The sequence below is a fragment of the Astyanax mexicanus genome, chromosome 24, assembly GCF_023375975.1.
Source record: "Astyanax mexicanus isolate ESR-SI-001 chromosome 24, AstMex3_surface, whole genome shotgun sequence".
NCBI lineage: Eukaryota > Metazoa > Chordata > Actinopteri > Characiformes > Acestrorhamphidae > Astyanax > Astyanax mexicanus.
In genome coordinates, this window is record NC_064431.1 from 15,157,658 (window position 1) to 15,175,904 (window position 18,247).

The 18,247-nt window shown below is 37.9% G+C and overlaps 1 protein-coding gene across 3 annotated transcripts in view; it reads right to left on the reverse strand.

The window, feature by feature from the left end:
- Nucleotides 1-4,053: 4,053 nt before the first annotated feature.
- lima1b (LIM domain and actin binding 1b) overlaps nucleotides 4,054-18,247 on the reverse strand; it is a 63,419-nt gene continuing 49,225 nt past the window's right edge. For 2 of the 3 annotated variants that reach the window (XM_049471551.1, XM_049471550.1), the window contains exons 5-11: nucleotides 13,198-13,246; nucleotides 12,898-12,995; nucleotides 10,226-10,312; nucleotides 9,160-9,199; nucleotides 8,860-8,936; nucleotides 7,544-7,683; nucleotides 4,054-7,121 (exon numbers count right to left, since the gene is read on the reverse strand). In XM_049471551.1, the coding sequence (XP_049327508.1) occupies nucleotides 5,969-7,121; nucleotides 7,544-7,683; nucleotides 8,860-8,936; nucleotides 9,160-9,199; nucleotides 10,226-10,312; nucleotides 12,898-12,995; nucleotides 13,198-13,246 (1,644 nt within the window). In that variant the 3' untranslated portion in view covers nucleotides 4,054-5,968. The remainder of the gene's footprint in view (nucleotides 7,122-7,543; nucleotides 7,684-8,859; nucleotides 8,937-9,159; nucleotides 9,200-10,225; nucleotides 10,313-12,897; nucleotides 12,996-13,197; nucleotides 13,247-18,247) is intronic. The other variant, XM_049471552.1, reaches the window with a different exon arrangement.

Here is an 18,247-nt window from a genome sequence, read left to right on the forward strand (position 1 = left end):
CCTTCAACAGTCTAACCTTGCTGCCGTGGTGTGTTCACTAAACTCCGTAGTTATAAACATCATGAGGTTAGCAGCGCGCTAACTGACCTGTTTATAATGTAATCCGAGCAATGACTCCGTGACGCTGCTCTAAATTGCTGCTGTTAGCTGCTTGGGCTGAAAGATGAACTGTAGAGAGCTGTATTATCCGGTTAGTGGGGTTATTTTATTTCATACACAGAAGAACTTAAAAATTTCAAAACGCTCCAGACAGGCTCAGCTGAGTCCTGTAGCCCGTGGCTGGGCTGTAGCTCTGACTAAGCAAAGACTGCGGGCTTGTGGTGCTGCAGCTGCAGCTCCGACTAGTGGTTGGATGAGGAACTGCTAAATCTGAGGAAATGCTAAATCTGTCACAGCTCACAATTTTTGATTTTATATTTATTAAGCCTTATTTCAGTATCAAACGTTTTGATCAAAGTTAATATAACTTGTACTTGATGTAATTTCTATTCACTTGAATAGTTTGGTTCTTGATTGATGGAGTTTTTGGATTTCATAACATGACAAATTAAAAGGATTTATGTTAATAGAGCAACAAGCAAACATTTTTCCATGCAAATGTAATATTTGATTGAATAAATAGTATATTGAGAGTTATTTAACATTAAGGAGTAATTACATTCATTTTATATTACATCTGGTTACATTTTCTTATATTTATAAGTTACATCTGGCCCTCAGAGGACAGCCAATATGTCAATGTGGCCCTCGGCAAAAATGAGTTTGAGACCCCTGCATTACACCTTCCCTTAACAATATTATACCTTCCCTTAACACTATTACACCTTTAACATTACACCTTCCCTCAACACTATCACACCTTTCCACTACACCCTCCCTTAACACCATTACACCTTTACATTACACCTTTCCATTACACCTTCCCTTAACATCATTATACTTTCATTAAGATTCTAGGTCCTGAGAGACAGCGGTGTGTCCTCCACGTCTTTGTGGTGCATGTTTGAGATGCTCCGAAGTATGAAGTCCTCGGTGGCTGTCCCGTCACATTTCATGACTCCATCTGCACAAGTAGAAAAAGACAAATTAGAAATCTCAGAAAATGTTGAAGATGGCCATTTATTTTTGTCCCACAACAAACTATTTTAAATTGCCTTATTTATGTAATATTCACTTAAACTTACTTCTTCACACTATGGCTTAGCTAACGCTAAGCTAACGGCGGGAATACACATTTAACACCTGACGAGAATTATCGTGCTGTTTTAATTCTCACACATCATATTAAGCTATTTTAATTATTTTTTTCCCACAACAAACTATTTTAAATTGCCTTATTTATGTAATATTCACATAAACTTACTTCTTCATGCTATGGCTTAGCTAACGCTAAGCTAACGCTAAGCTAAAGGCGGGAATACACATTTAACACCTGACCAGAATTATCGTGCTGTTTTAATTCTCACACATCATATTAAGCTATTTTAATAAATGTTTTCCCACAACAAACTATTTTAAATTGCCTTATTTATGTAATATTAACATAAACTTACTTCTTCAGGCTATTCAAAATGCACTTGATATTGCCCCCAGTTGCCTAGGTTAATTGTGGGTGCCACAAACTTATATAACTTAACGCTAGCTTAGCGAATTTAGCCAAAGACGGTTCTTTGATTTAGCTTAGATTGGCTTATCAGCCTAGCTCTGGTTAGTGCATTGACTTAATGACCGGACAATGCTTCTACGTTAAAGCTTCGGTTACAGTAAATATTATTTGCATTACGGTCGTTCTCAAAAGTAATTCCAATTCCATTTTAACTATGGCCACTGTTTAGCTATCGTTAGCAAGCTAGCTAGTTAGCTAACTGCCTGGGAAGAGAGGCAACGCCAGCAGGTTCAGATGATTTAAGACCACAGAGCTAAAACAACTAACACTACAAATACATTAACTTATACATATCGTCTTACCTTATAGCTTGGCAGCTGAGTCCGGTCCGGAGCGGAGCTGAGCTGAGCGAGCTGAACTGAATGAGCTGAGCTGAGCTGAGCTACTGCAGCAGCCAAAAAATGTTTAGCGTGTTTTGCCTCGGCATATCAGAGTGGAGTTTATGATGACGTGTGGTCTCAGCAAATCAGAGTGGCGTTGACTGGTTGAAATCAACTTAACAATTTTCCACATAAATTGCATTTCCAAATAAAAATAAAAACATACGTAAATAAATACCTACATTCATTAATTAATTAAATAGATAAAAAAATATAATACTCAAATAAATAATTAGAAATAAATGATGCTTAATCATAAATAATCTATATTCATAGTGATTAACAATATTGATAACAACAATTTTGACATACATTTAAAAATAAATATATTCTTAAATAATGTTAATTTCCTGCACCTGTATTAGACGTCCCCATGACGTCCAAAAAAGTGACCTAGTCCGACGTTCAAATGTTTAACTGCATATTGACGTCCAAGTGGGGTCATAGTTAGACGTCCAAATAGCGGACCTAGTTTGCACGTCGTGTAGACGTACAGAATTGGTCTTGGACCGACCGACGCAATATAGACATGATCTTCACGTCCATAAGACGTCTAATGTTTAGTGGGGTGTGTTCAGGGTGATGAGCAGTGTTACTTCTCCGCTACACGTAGTGCTTTGCATTTAAACCAAAATGCCTCCACAAGCATTCCACATGTTTGCTGTGTTCCGACATGGCTTGAGGTAAAACATTTTATGTCTTTCTTTTAACAATGTTTTTCTTCTTGCCACTCTTCCATAAAGGACAGATGTGTGGAGTGCACAACTAATAGTTGTTCTGTAGTCAGATTCTTTCACTTGAGCTATGGATTTCTGCAGCTCCTCCAGAGTGACCATGGGCCTCTTGGCTGCTTCTCTCATCAGTGCTCTTCTTGCTCCATCTTTCAGTTTGGGTAGACAGACAACTTCGTAGGTTTGCAGTTGTAGAATACATTTTCCATGTTTGGATGATGGATTAAACAGTGCTGGGATATGTTTTAATAATCAAACCCTGCTTTAAACTTCTCCACAACTTTATCTTTGACCTGTCTGGTGAGTTTCTTGGTCTTTATGATGCTGTTTGTAACAAACTACTAAGGTCTTCACAGAACAGGAGTATTTATACTGAGAATAAATTACACACAGCTGGAAACTATTAACTAAATAAGTGAATTTAAAAGGCAATTGATTAAACTGGTTTTTATTTAGGTATTTTAAAGTAAAGGGGGCTAAATACTTCTGCATGTCACACTTTCTTAATATTTTTATTTGATTAAAATGTTTAAAACCATTTACCATGTTCCACTTCACAATGACGTGCTATTTTGTGTTGATCTATCACTTAAAATCTCAATAAAATACATTTAAATTTGTGATTGACAAAATGTAAATTATACAAAGGGTATACATATATATATAGTAGAATACAGTACCAGTTAAAAGTTTGGACAAACAGTCTCATTAATAATTGTTTTTATTGTGTTATTTACTACATTGTAGATTGATATTAAAGACTTAAAGACTCTAAAGGAACACATATCCAATTCCAGGTTTCACCTCATGAAGCCTCAAGACTGAGAACGATGCCAAGAGTTTTTGGTTTACTTCATTATTGCATATGCGTTCCTTCATAATTTTGACGTCTTCAGTATTAATCTACAACGTAGAAAATAATACAAATAAAAAAATTGATTGATATTTGATGTTTGATCTGTGTTGATTGTGCTTTATCATGCTGGAGAGGCAAATGTGTTTGTATATTAGAATCGCAAAAATCTTATTTTATCTGGTTTCTTGCTGTTCAGTCTAGCAAACATCAATCTGGATATAATCTGGGCTGACCGTCTGAAAATAATTTAATTTGTGTGAATAATATATTTATGTTTTTTTTTTTTTTTTTTGGCTGGTAATGACCTGCTGGAATGTACTTCATGTACAAAAAATGCTATATTAAGATTATATAAAATGTTAATGATAATTAAAGAGAAAATGCACACAACACAACAATAAACAAGTTCACACATCATAACATCTGCTATATTCGTCAGATTTTATTTATTCAGTTTCTGAGACAGCGTTACACTTTACAATCAGCATCATCTTGAACATAAGGCAAATTAACCTTATTTGGTCTGATATAAAGCAGAATATAAAGCATTTATAAATCACATTGTTTAAATTCTGATAACCGCTAACGACAGTCCGTCTGATAGGCACCATGTTTTTTTTTTTTTTTTGTCCGAATATAAAATACCACTGAAGGAGAAATCCCATTAAAGATCACCATTTCACTGGAATGTATGGAAATGACCTACTGCAAGCCTGTTAATCTTCAAGTATAAATACGAAAGAATAGAAAACTGTATTAAAATGCATAGTAAAGTATGAGAAAGATGATTTTCTGCAAAATATAAAAGATACAGTTCCATTATAAACTGTAAAAAAAAAAAAAAATCTGAATTGATATTTTGCCCTTATTTTTGTTCTACAAGAATCTCATATACTATAAAACCATCAAAAATATCTCTGTAATATCAAATTATTTGGCCAATTCTGGTGTTTCTTATTGCAGGAGTTCTCAACAACAGAGACAAAGACAATGAACACGTTCATTTTCACACAAAAAAGACAGCAGACAGTACATTTCAGGTCCAGTTTTAGGAAGAAGCAGTGGTTAAAAGGAATAAAGTACCAGCGATAAATGCATTTCTGGTTTTGGTCCAGTTCTAGTGGAGTCAGGAAATGAATGAGATGAAAATATACAATAAAAAAAAACAAGAAAACAAGGAGATGATACACATCTGGCAAAAAGAAAGTTCTGAAAAAGGTGCCAAAATGGGTTCTTTGCATAAAATATTTCTCTAAAGATCCTTAAAAAAGAGATTTGCGAGTATGAAGAATCGTCTCACAATGCACTGCTGTAACTTCTATATTCCAGACATAGAGTTCTTCCTAAAACCTTAAACGTGGAAAGGGTTGTTCCATAAACCGTTAAAAACGGTTCTTTACACTCCAATTGTAAGAACCAAATGAATGCTTAAATTATTCTTTGCATGAGTGGGGAACTACTTTACCTAAATAGTTCCATTGGGAAGCTCTAAAAAATGGTTTCATTACTTAGTACTAGTAAATTTTTTCAGGACTATGTAAGCATATGCAGTGCAGAACCTTAAAACATTATTTCAATATAGGAACACCCTCCACATGTTGGAAATTAAAAGGTTCTTCAGCGATTCTTTAGTAACTAAAATAATCATTTGGATGCGTATATAGTTCTTTGCACTGGTGGAAAGATTTGGAAGATTTCCACAATCCAGCTTGTAACATTAGTATGGATCTAAAATGTGGACCTCCTTGGTTCTAGAGGACTGATTTAAGAACCAAAAGTGCTTTAGGCTTGAAATTAAGACCTTAAATATAATATAACTGCCAGTCTGCCAGTCCTTAGTAGACTTAGTTGCCTGTTGGTCGCACTTATGGAACAGTAGTTTAACAATCTTCATGGTGACATCACTACAAAGGTCCTGCTTCACTTTCTACCCATTGTAGTTTTTTTTTTCAATGATTGGCACTGTACATGCTTAGAGAATTGTTAGTATCAAAAAAGTGAGAAGGATACATCAGTTGCATCCCTGCAATCGCTCAGAACATTGGCTACATTTCTCGGGTGCATGCCAAGTGTTTCTCAATCTATGACGTAGTGTCCAAGAAATGTAGCCTAGGCTTTGGGACTCTGGATTTTGGAATCTCTGATAGATAACCGAGTAATCTATTGATGTAAACAACTGGCGAGCTGCCAGGTCATACCTACTAGAACAAGAAACTGGATTTAAGGTTTAAGGACCTTCAAAGAACCCTTTTTGGCACCTTTTACATCTATTTTGGGGTCTACCATTCTGAACCATTGTGGTAGAGACAGAATTGAGATTCTGCATCAAGTGCTTTCACACTTCGGCCACTTCCTCTTCGTCATCCTCTTCATCATCGTAGCAGCGGTTCCTCTTGATCATCTCCTCCACAGTCAGGGAATCCTCAGCATCTTCTCCTTCCCAGAATCCTACATCCTGGGATGTCCTGTTGGCTTTGTTCTCCACTGCTGGCGAAGGAGAAGGGTGCAGGAAGAGTTCGGGACCTCTGTCGGATTCCTCCTCGCCATCTTTGCCGTCATCTAGCGATTCTACTTTGGCGGGTTGGGGCCGCTTCAGGATGGAATGAGGAACGCTGACTTTTTCTTTTTCTTCAGTGATTTTGGGACGCTCCTCTGGGATCTCCTCTTCGGAACTGGTGTCACCATTTACGGCCTTCCTGGAATCATGGACTTTGTTGATTGAAGCCTTGCTGGTTTCTTTAATCTCTTCAGCGTTCTCCTTCTCCTTTACCAGCTCGTTCTGGATGGTGTGAACTTTGGGAGAAGATCGGAGCTCTTCCAGAGAACCTCTCCTCACCATTGGTGATCTGAGAGGGCGCCGTGGCTCTTGCTGTGGGGAACTTGTAGATTCCAACCTTGGCGCCACAGAGAATGGACGGCTTCGCTCTTTGAGAGACGAGCTGCGACGAAGGTTCTTAAGCTCGACTCGCTCGCTGCTCTCCATGGACGATTGCCCCTCACCCTCTGGTGGCCACTTGGACCTGAAAGACCTGACAGATCCACCCCTTCCACTCTCAATGGATGAGCTGGGGGTGCCCTTGAGGTTGCTTTCGCCATCTAAAGGTGGTGGCCAGGCAATCCTCAGCCTCTTGGTCTCCACTGAGGCAGGAGAGGGTTGTTCCACTGGGCTGCTCAACTGGGTCTTCGTCTCAAGAGAAGCCGCAATATCAGTGACTTTGGCCAATGGCGATTCCTCCACAATGGAGTTCTGGTTGGAGATTGGAGTACGTTCTGGGTTGGACTTTACTGGTGTTGGCTCAGGCATGACAAACTTTGGCTTTTCTGGCTTTTCAGACTCTTCAGTTTCGTCCTCATCAGCACGAGGGGTCCACAGCTCCTTGTGGGGTCTGTGACCAAAGCCCTCATCATAGTTTCCTTTGGACTTGAAGAGCTGGTTGAAGTGGGGCTTGCAGTAGATGGTACCATGTAGGGAGGCGTAGTTGGCCAAGCTAAGACATAAATAAAAAACACAATCAATTTTCCTTCTCTAAAGCTATTTTTGAAAGTGCACACTTGATATAACCTTTTTTATATTCCTAAAATGCAGCCATATTTGTAGTCCAAATGTTGCCCTACCACTTAAGCTACATGTCTAATCATATCTAATATAACTATACATTATGAATCACATGGTCCCATCTACTAGACCATAGGTGCAGTCTACAACCCATATGGAGCTCATGTTTAAACACTGCTGGTGCATTTACTGACCCTGGTGGGCATCCATATGTGGGGTAAACATGTCCTCATATGGGATAACCATGCAGTGGTCTGAACTGGATGTAATCTAGGAATATTTGTACCCCAAACAGGTGTGAATTAGCTAGGTTAGCATTTGTGCTCAATGTAACCCCGTCTAATCCAGTCTTACCTGAGCTTGGTGTTGCAGTGGGCACAGCGGAAGCAGGTGTTGTGGTAGGTCTGCTGATTGGCGACAAGCTTCTCCAGCGGGTAAACAGTTTTATGACAGCCCACACAGGATTCCCTCACTGTGAAACGGAACTTCTGACCCTACCAGACACCAGAACATCCAATGTAAATATGGTGTTACCTCAAACAATTTAACTGACCATTATTGCCAGGATTAGAAATGGTTTGGGGTTCACTGTGGACCTCTACATAACTCTACCTCACACTCCTTTGCTCTAACTCTCTCTACCTCACTCTACTTTACTTTCATTTACCTTGCTGTACCCTGTTTTTTCTCAATCTACCTTGCTTTACCTTACTTTAACTCCCTCTTCCTCACCGTTCCTCATCACACTACCTTACTTTACCTCACTCTACCTCATTCTACCTTGCTCCACTTTCTTCTTCCTTACCCTACCATACTTTACCTCTCTATACCTTCCCTTACCTCGTTCCTGTTCATGCTACCTCACTCTACCTCAATCTAGCTTGATCTACCTCAATTTACGTTACTTTACCTTGTTCTACCTTGCTCTAGTTCACTTTACTTCACACGTTTTTCCTCACTCTACCTTCTTTTACCCCATTCTACCTCATTTTTCCTCACTTTACCTTCTTTAATCTCACTCTGCCTAATTTCTCCTCAATCCACCTTTTTTTTTACCTCACTCTACCTCATTCTACCTCATTTTTCCTCACTCTACCTTCTTTAACCTCACTCTACCTCATTTTTTCCTCACTTAACCTTCTTTTACCTCACTCTACCTCATTTTTCCTAACTCTACCTCCTTTACCTCACTTTACCACATTTTTCCTTACTCTACATTCATTTACCTTCTGCTACCTCATTTTTCCTCACTTTACCTTCTTTTACCTCACTCTACCACATTTGTCCTTACTCTACCTTCTTTTACCTCCTGCTACCTCATTTTTCCCTACTGTACCTTCTTTAACCTCACTCTACCTAATTTCTCCTCACTCCACCTTCTTTAACCTCACTCTACCTAATTTCTCCTCACTCCACCCTCTTTTACCTCACTCTACCTCATTTTTCCTTACTATACCTTCTTTTACCTCATTCTACTTAATTTTTCCTCACTCTACCTTAATCTACCTTATTCTACCTCTATTTACCTCGTTCTTCCTCCACCTCACGCTTCCTTGCTCCACATCATCATATCATGTGAGCACAGTCTTCAGTGTAAAGAGAAGGTGGCTGTTATTTAATATAGCGATGTAACGAGAAAAAAAGGTTTCTGAACGCTGGAGGTCACGTACCCTGGCCAGTTTGGGCGTGTCACTGTTCTCTGGTGATGAGATGTCAGTGCTGGGACTCGCTGCATCACCCAACACGCCTGCAGAAACACGCACACACCCTGCTTATTAAAACTGCACAGAGACAGAAGGTCTATAGTGTGTAATTGGGAGTTAAAGCGTGTCGGTAGAGTTTTACACGTTTAAACTGGAGATAAATTCTAATCCAGAACAAAGACACCACTGATCCCCTGATCAGCCTATTCATGTGCTAAAGGAAGTGATGACATCACAGAGGGTGGGTGGGGGAAGTGGCAAACTCACCATTGGTCTTTGTACTGGTCGACTCTGGAGAGATGGAGTTCTGCAGGAGGAAGAGAGAGGAAACATAAGCTCTAAAAGACAAAAGACTTCATGAAACTTTTATTAAGCTTAAAATTTTAAAGCCTATTTTTAAACATTTAACCCGTTAACAGACCAGGAATTTTGTCAGTTTTCTGCCTGACATTACACTCCTAAATCTTGAGGATTTCTATTCAAGCACTACAAAAAATGTTTCATGTTTGATAAGGAAAATTACTGAAAATCACAACTTTAATTGTAATAGAATGTAAAAAAAAAGTCACGTAAATCTGCAAGTGTCAAAATATAATGAATAAAATCATAAAATTGGCTCTTTTCTGGACTTTACTTTAAAATCAATACAAATCCTGAATCAAACAGTTCATGTCCTCCAAACCTTTAGTTTTGTTATGTTTGTCTAGTTTTTATGTCTATTTTCAAACCTGCAGAATTTGGGTTGATTCCTGTTACTGATCTTTAATTATTAAGTGGAATAGAGAGAGAGAACAGGCAGCTTCTCCATGTCCCTTAAACATTTTCAAATGTTCAGTAAATAAGTATAAATAAAAATTATTTTACTGCAGAGGATAAGCGTTTTGTATCACCTACAGCTGTAGCCTGTATAAAGGTCAAGGCATGTTAATAGGTTAAAGTTTTTTTTTTATTGAATTTGTTTCCCCTTTTTATTTCCTAATTTAGATTTTGTTTTATGTCTTACTAATTAAATCTTAACGTTTACTATCCTTAATGTAGTCAATTACAATCAGTGGATTTAATTTTTTTTATTTTGATTAATATTATTTTTATTTATTTATTTAGTGCCTATTTACTGTTCATTTTGGATACATTACAAACAGCAATGTGCTGGAAAACAGTTTCCAGCACAGTGTAATTCTTAGTAAAAATAAAGTTTATTTAATTGATTGATTGATTAATATAACTTAGTATAACTTAATATAATGTAGCACTCAACACCATGTCCTGCATGTCCTGCATTTTTTATAACAGCATGATATTTAAGTATTTTCCTTTAGTAAAACAGACGTACCACTGCTTGTCTCCTGACACTAGGGGGCACGTTCTCCTTGTGGTCGGTGGTGGATGGGCTTCCCTCACTCTCAGACTGGTTTGACTGCTGAGAACAAGAAACACCAAATAACAGTGACATCAGAAACAGCACAACACTTCTCAAAAAAAAGGGATAAAAATGATTCTTAACAGATTTATTAGAAGAACTACTGTTGGTTCTGTTTAACAGAGCTGTTGGAGTGTTAAGAACCTTCAAATCCATAAAAAAAACTTTAAGAAAACTGATGGTTTTTGGTTCAGATGCAGCAGATTTGGCGAAAAACACTTTGATTATTTCAATAACACTCTGTAAACACTTTGTTTTTAAGAATCTGCAGCTACAGGTACATTTAATCAAAATACTGTGCTAATTACTGCAGATCATAATCACTGGACTGGAAACGTTGGATAAAACTTTTTTTTTTTTTTTTTTTTATTGCATTGTTGCCTGACACTCTTATCCAGAGCGACTATTAGAGAGTTGGGTTAGTGTAGTGTTATGAGTCTTGCCCAAGGACTCTTACTGGTGTATCACAGTAAAGTCACTCAGGCTGGGAATTGAACCCCAGTCTCCCACGTGATGTGGTATCTCACAAGCAGGCGGTGGTGTTATCCACTGCACCACACCCACACTATGAGCTATCTATGAGTTCAAACCATAACTGAAAACTGAAGTTCCAGGTGGAACTTTACCTGAAGTTCCAGAAGTGAGGGCAAGGGAAAGGAGTTGTGGGCGTGGCCTTCATACAAAATGTTATTATTTCTTAACTGAACTGAGAAGAGCTTTGGTAAGACATGTTCTAAAGCCTGCTATAACCTGCACTGCTGGGCTGTAATGCAGTTTCACAACAACGTTAGACAGAGCGACAGATATTTAGGATTTTTGGTCACAGGCTTCAGACTTACACTGCCTACTTGTTTCTATTATATGTGAGATTTTAGTTAAGATAATTTCTGTTCTTTTATAAAAAAAAAAAACAGGAAATCACATTAAACTGATTGCCTGATGTTCCTTGTTTGATCAGAAAAAAATAGCAAATATGTCAAAAAGTACCACAAACCACCATCCAGAACAAAAGACCAAAAGAGGTGTTCTAAGTCTGGATCAACGGAACCATGGTCCGGTTCGTTTGCAGAGTGAAAACACTTTTTTTGGACTTGTTGACGCAGGCTATTAGTACAAGTAAACAATAGAAGAAGAAAAAGAAGCGGTGTTGTGCCAAAATCTGACATCATCTTGAATGTATACACTTTGTAAGTACTTACTGTTTTTTTCTTTTATGTTATATTGATGTATTTTGATATTGTTTTTTGAAGTTCTGTTTGTTAAAATATTGAGATTTTATCATATTATTAAGGTAGAGACATTATCAAAGTCTATTTTAGGGTTTCTGCCTTTACGCGCAGTGTATATAATATAATGCAAAAAAAAAAATAAAGCCAACTTGTTGAATCTGATGCACTTCTACAAACCAATCAGTGTGAGGTATAAGTAGACTCCGGATTTAATGCACACTATATACTGTTACATACAAACTGAGCTGGACGATGAGTTGAGATCTGAAACATGATATTACCAGAGAATAATAATATTTACCGTATTTCACACACTATAAGGCGCACTTAAAATCCTTTAATTTTCCCAAAAATCATCAGTGCGCCTTATAATCCAGTGCGCCTTGTGTATGAATTTTACTAGTTAGGTTGTAAGGAGCAGTAAAACCACTCCGCTGAAGTACAGTGTTATACAGAAGTTTCAGTTTAGTTCTCCAGCAGTATTAGCATTAGCTGCACTAAGCGCTAGCTCTTTTACCGTTTAGAGGCAAGTATATCGGACTGTAGCCTGCGTGTTTACTGTCGTAAATCGAGCTACATGTAACGAACATGTTGATAATATTACCCTGGTTTACCGGAACACTTAAGAGTTCCTCAGTGTAGCACTGTCGGAGGGCATTAGCCGCTAACCGAGGCTAGCACTAGCGGTTAACTGCTAATGCTAATGCTGATGCACCCAGCCTTAATGGAAATCTGGAAATCTAAGCCTACTGTAAATAAACAGAAGAGCGTAACTCACCCAAATAAACAGTTTTTAGGAAAGAATTCTGTGTAGATTAACATCCAGCACTCATTTGACTTTAAAATATATATGTTTTAAGAATTACAGTTTTGTTTACTTAGCTTAGCTTTACAGGTCTCAAAACCCAGTGACGAGACCTGCTGAATTAAAAGTAAAATATGGCGACACACCTGTTACTTACTAGTGTTGCATAAAGCGACTTAGAATCCATTGCACCATATAGTGTGAAAAATACTAGATGTATGGTTAAGACACAAAATCTTTTTTTTCTGTATGATCTAAAGATCATGTAGATCATCATTACACAAATCGGACACAAACTAAATATAAATTAATATCAAAAAGGTCATTTATATTTAAGGAGTGATCAGTATTTCAAGGAGTGTATATATATATATATATATATATTGTGCATATGAGTGTAATGAGACATAAAGATGCACTATTGAGGAGGTTTACTGAGCTAAGCTAAGCTAAGATAACACACTGACAGGCTAAAAATATATACAGATTATGACACCATTAATATAATCCTCACACCCATGTGACCCAGCGGGCCTCTGCTCTGGACTTACGGAGCTCGGCGGGGTGCGGGTCTCCTGTTTGGACACGGCTAGCTGGTACTTGGCCATCCTGTCTCTGAGTGATTTGGTTCGTTCCAGAGTGACCAAACCTGCAGGAGGATATTCAATACAATTGTTAAATTAACAAAAAAACAAACAATTTATCATTATATTAAAATTTAGCTAGTTTGTAATCATATTAGATATGCATGTACACTACCGGTCAACAGTTTTAGAACCACCCTATCATTTAGTTCTTAGTATCATTAACCCCGTGCTAACTGTCAGCGTGTGTATCAGAGCGGGTCGTACCTCGGTCCGCCGGCCGGATGTCCATCTCCTCAGTGCTGTTCTGTCGTACCTGAACACAGCAACAAAAACACAGCTATAAATCCAGACCAGGAGTTTAAACCCAGAGTCCACCCAGCAGGAAGGAAATGAGTGTAAAAGCCAGCAAACACACACACACCTCACAGTCCTCACACACAATCCACAGTGACCCACAGTCATCAGGCACAGCTGACTATAACCCCGCCTCTCTTCCTGCCTACCTCATGAAACCCCCACCCAGCCTACTACATCTCACACACACACACATATTAGTTTCCATACAATATCAGGACATGAGCTTATACATAAAGTGACATATGCAAGTATAAAAATTGAATAAAACTGATTTGTATGTATCTATATGAAACATACTCTATATGTACAGTCCTGTGAAAAAAAGTATTTGTCCTTTTACAGATTTCTTTTGTTTTTGCTTTTTAGTCATACTGACATTTTTTCAGATTATCAAACACATTTTAATATCAGACAAAGATAGCCTAAATAAATACAAAAAAAACAAATTTTAAACAAAGATTCAACTTATTACGAGGAAAAAATGCTAACTAAACAACCTGGCCCTATGTGAAAAAGTAATTTTTTGAAGTTGTGTGTCTTGTTACATCTGCCGTAAAACTAAGACAGCATTTCAGAAAAAGAACATCATACTGAAAGTCAAACAAGAAGAACGTTTGTCCATCAATTTGTGACCTTAAGCTCAGGCATGTTTGGGTTCTGCAGCAGGACAATGACCAGAAGCACACCAGCAAGTCCACCTCTGAATGGCTTTGAAGTGGCCTAGTTCTTGCATTAAAACCCCTACATTGTGGCTGAAACGTCCTACACAGAGATAAGAAATTGCCAGTTATCGCAAAGTTAACCCTTGATTGCAGCTGTTGTCTTCAAGCGTGGCAGAACCAATTTATTTGGTTTAGAAGGCAAATACGTTTTCAGGGCCAGGTTAGTTTAAGCTGAGTTAAAGGCTAAAGGCTGGTGTTGCCATGTGTGTCAGCCTGACTCTTCTGTACCAGTTTCCTTCATTTTCCAAGAGTCTTTTAAAGGTATAGAAAACAGTACTCATTGCGGTCTGGCTTCATCTGTAATTTATCTTAAGAAAAAAGTCTTAGTCTTATTCTTTTAACAGTTACAGAATTTTCTGCATCTTTTTCTAGATATTATGAGGAAAATGTGAATGTGCTGTGTGTAAATGATGCAGTAGAGAGTGCAGTAATACAGTAAAAATCTGTTCCAGCACTGCTTTACTACAGACAAAGACTTTGTAAATTGATATTTTTTAAATTCATAGTTTTTCTTAGTTTATTTCCATTGCTAATCTTTTTCATTTCCATTGCTAATCATTATTAATTTTTTTTAGTTTTTAGTCCATTTGTTTTCCTAAAAAGCCATGGTAGTTTACAGATAAATTATCATTATTATTACAAAATGTTATCATATTTTTAGTCAAGAAAGTCAAAGATTAGTCAAAGAACAATAGTTTCCAATAGTAATCCACAAAAACGATCAAAGACATTCACACACACCAAAGTGCAATACACTTCAGAAGAATGTCAACACTCTTAACATAACAATGAGAGATTAGGCCCCGCCCCCTTCTCTCAGTCCGCACTGTAGACAGGCCTGCTGGGGGTCCAGTGAGGCCATTAACATAGCAAAGCAGCATTCCCCCCAGCTCTGCAGGTAACACACAGTGTGCGGTGGTGTGTGTGAGTGTGTGTCGGCAGTGGAACTGAGCCAAACATTTGTTTAACAGACTTTAATACGAGGTTTTAAAGCTTCTTATGTACAATCAACTGGATACAGGCATGATGTGTGTGTGTGTGTGTGTTTTCCATCTGTTTGCACATTGATGTAACTTAACCTTATTTGACACACACACACACACACACACACACACACACACACACACACACACACACACACACACACACACACACACACACAGTTAATCCTATAATGAGTTTAGAAACAGTGGGAGACGGTCATTAGTCTGTTCATTATCCCCTGTCTGACTCTGCCCACACTATCTTCACCAGCTCTTCTCTTTGTACACTGTGTAAGAGTTGAAAATGGGTCATCACTATTGGTGAATTATATTGACAAACTGTGTAATTAATACTGTATAGTCAGCTCTGGGAAATTTAAGAGACCACTTTAATTTCTGAATCAGTTTCTCTAATTTTTCTATTTATAGGTTTATGTTTGACTAAAATAAACATTGTCGTTTTTTTCTATAAACTATAGACAACATTTCTCCCAAATTTCAAATAAAAATATAGTCTTTTAGAGCATTTATTTGCAGAAAATGAGAAATGGCTGAAATAAAAAAAAGATGCAGAGCTTTCAGACCTCAAATAATGCAAAGAAAACAAGTTCATATTTATAAAGTTTTAAGAGTTCAGAAATCAATATTTCATGCATCTTGGCATGTTGTCCTCCACCAGTCTTACACACTGCTTTTGGATAACTTTATGCCACTCCTGGTGCAAACATTCAAGCAGTTCATCTTGGTTTGATGGCTTGTAATCATCCGTCTTCCTCTTGAATATAGTTCAGATGTTTTCAATTTAGTAAATCAAAGAAACTCATATTTTTAAAGTGGACTCATATTTTTTTCCAGAGCTGTATATATACACCTCAGTCCCATACCCGTATAAGATTTGGGGTGTTATCTTGTGAGGCTGATTGAACACTGGACAGTGTGATCATAGTAGGATGACATAAATTATGGGAGTTGGGGCTTTCAAAACACCTCTAAAGGCCAAACTGTAGTGCAGAAGGCAATTAAAGCATGTTTCCATGATCAGGCCTGACCTTAAAGCGATATTTTATCTCTGTTAAGATCTTGGGCTTTGGTTTCTTAAGTTTTTCACTGAAGCTTCGAGGCTAATGTAGACTATATGGATATAAAATATGGACAAGAGTATTGGGACCCCAGTGTGTGTGAGAGTAAATAATGTGAATTATCATTTTTATTTAATCAAGGGGCAAAAAAAGATGTCTATCTAAATAAAGCTAGCTACTAATTAGTGCTGAGTAAGACAGATAAGGAAGCTTAGTTCTAATCCAGGGTACAGATAAGTGAGCGGAGGATCTGTCCACAGTTAAAATCAGCTCACGCCCGAGCGGCTAATGTGGCTAACTGCTTCTGCATGTTGCATGTTAATAGGGTTGAAGGGTCAGATTCACTTTTGTACTTCTGCCGCTAAAATAAATAGTCTCTTGCTATATGGTGTAAAGTTCAGATTAGGCCCAAAAAATCCATCCCGACCCAATCTGAGCCAGAGCATGTTCTGTCCAAGTCCTATTATTTAAAGAACTGTTTATTAATGTGTCCAGACTGTTATGTGGTGGACGAGTGGGGGAGCTGGTGTGTGTGCTCTGTGTGGGCCAGCGCTGTGTGATTATTACATTTTTACTTGTAAAACTTTTTTTTTACTATTACAGTGTGATTTGTTACTTTGCTATATTGTGATTATCACGCCTTAGCATCTCTATCTACTGAGATTCCCTCTGTCAGCTTCTATATGTAAAGATGTACCATCTTGATTATTCCAGTTTGAAAATCACGTTAAAATAGTAATTTAATTGATGAAATCAATTTGATTATTGTGTTTTTCACACTATATTATTATAAGGTGCACTATCAATAAACATCTATTTTCTGCTCTATTTTGTCGCCATTTTTTTCCTTCTAATTCCTTCTAACCTGTAAAGACATGTAAAGCTAAGTTAAGTAAACTAAATAAACTAAGTAAACAAGTTAAAAAAAATAAAACTGTAATTCTTAAAAAAAAACATTTTCTTTTAAAGTCAAATGAGCGCTGGATGTTAATCTACACAGATTTCTCTACTGAAAACTGTTTATTTGGGTGAGTAAAACGCTTCTGTTTATTTACAGAAACCTAGATTTCCAGATTTCCACTATGGCATTAGCATTAGCGGCTAGCACTAGCGGAAGTGTTCCGGTATGCCAGGGTGATATTAGCTAGCGATTCTTCCCAAGTAGCGTTTTCTAACATGGAAAACACACAGGCTACAGTCCGATATACTATAAAAATATAGTGCTTAGCATGGTTAGCAGCTAATTCTAATACTGCTCCAGCAGTGCTAGCCAGGGTTAGCAATAGGCTGCGGGCTGATAATACTCACCTCTGAACGGCTACAGAGCTAGTTTTTTGTGCGGTTAGCGGCTTATGCTAATACTGCTGGGGAACTAAACTCAAACTCCTGTATAACTCTGTGGTTTAGCTGAGTGGCTTTACTGCTCCTTACAACCTGACTGATAAATTCTGAAAACACTGACGATTTTTAGGGAAATTAAAGGATTTTAAAAAGCACTTTCTAGTTCGAAAAACAATAGCCTAACATCCCTAACTCCTAATTACAACACAATCATAAAAATATTGTTTAACTATCAACACTGAGCTCCTCAGAAGCTTTACTATCACTGAGCTGAAACCTGAGATGTCACTCAGAGCCTTGTATTCGGCTGTGGCTGCAGCAGCTGCCTCTGCTGGAAAACCCAAACTGTCCGGCTGCTGGAACAGCTGCAGAGTGAGCCCGGTCAGAGGGCACGGTGCTGAGTGTGAAGGAATGCCGTACTGAGGCGGCAACAGCGTGCTGCGATGGGTATTGTTTGCTGGGATATAGCAGCGCTGAGGGCCTGTACCTCTGAATATGATAAAATGCCTACTGTGTTTAGCATTAGCTAGTTTAAGCTAATGCTAAGCTTTACCTGTTCCACTTTGCTTTGTTTACTAGTGACCAATTAAGCTCTATCAGCTATTTGTTGGGGTCAATTCAAGAGATTAAGTATAAGAAAGAATTAAGAAAGTAGAAGTATAGTAGAGGAAGAGAGAGAAAGAGAGAGAGGGAGTGAGAGAGAGAGAAACATTCTGTCTGGCTAGTCAGCAGGAGGCAGGTTTTGTAGGCCTCCAGTGATTCATTTGGGGGGTTGTGGGGGTTGTGGGGGTTTTGGGGGGGGTTGAGGAACGTGCATACCGCTTCCATGACA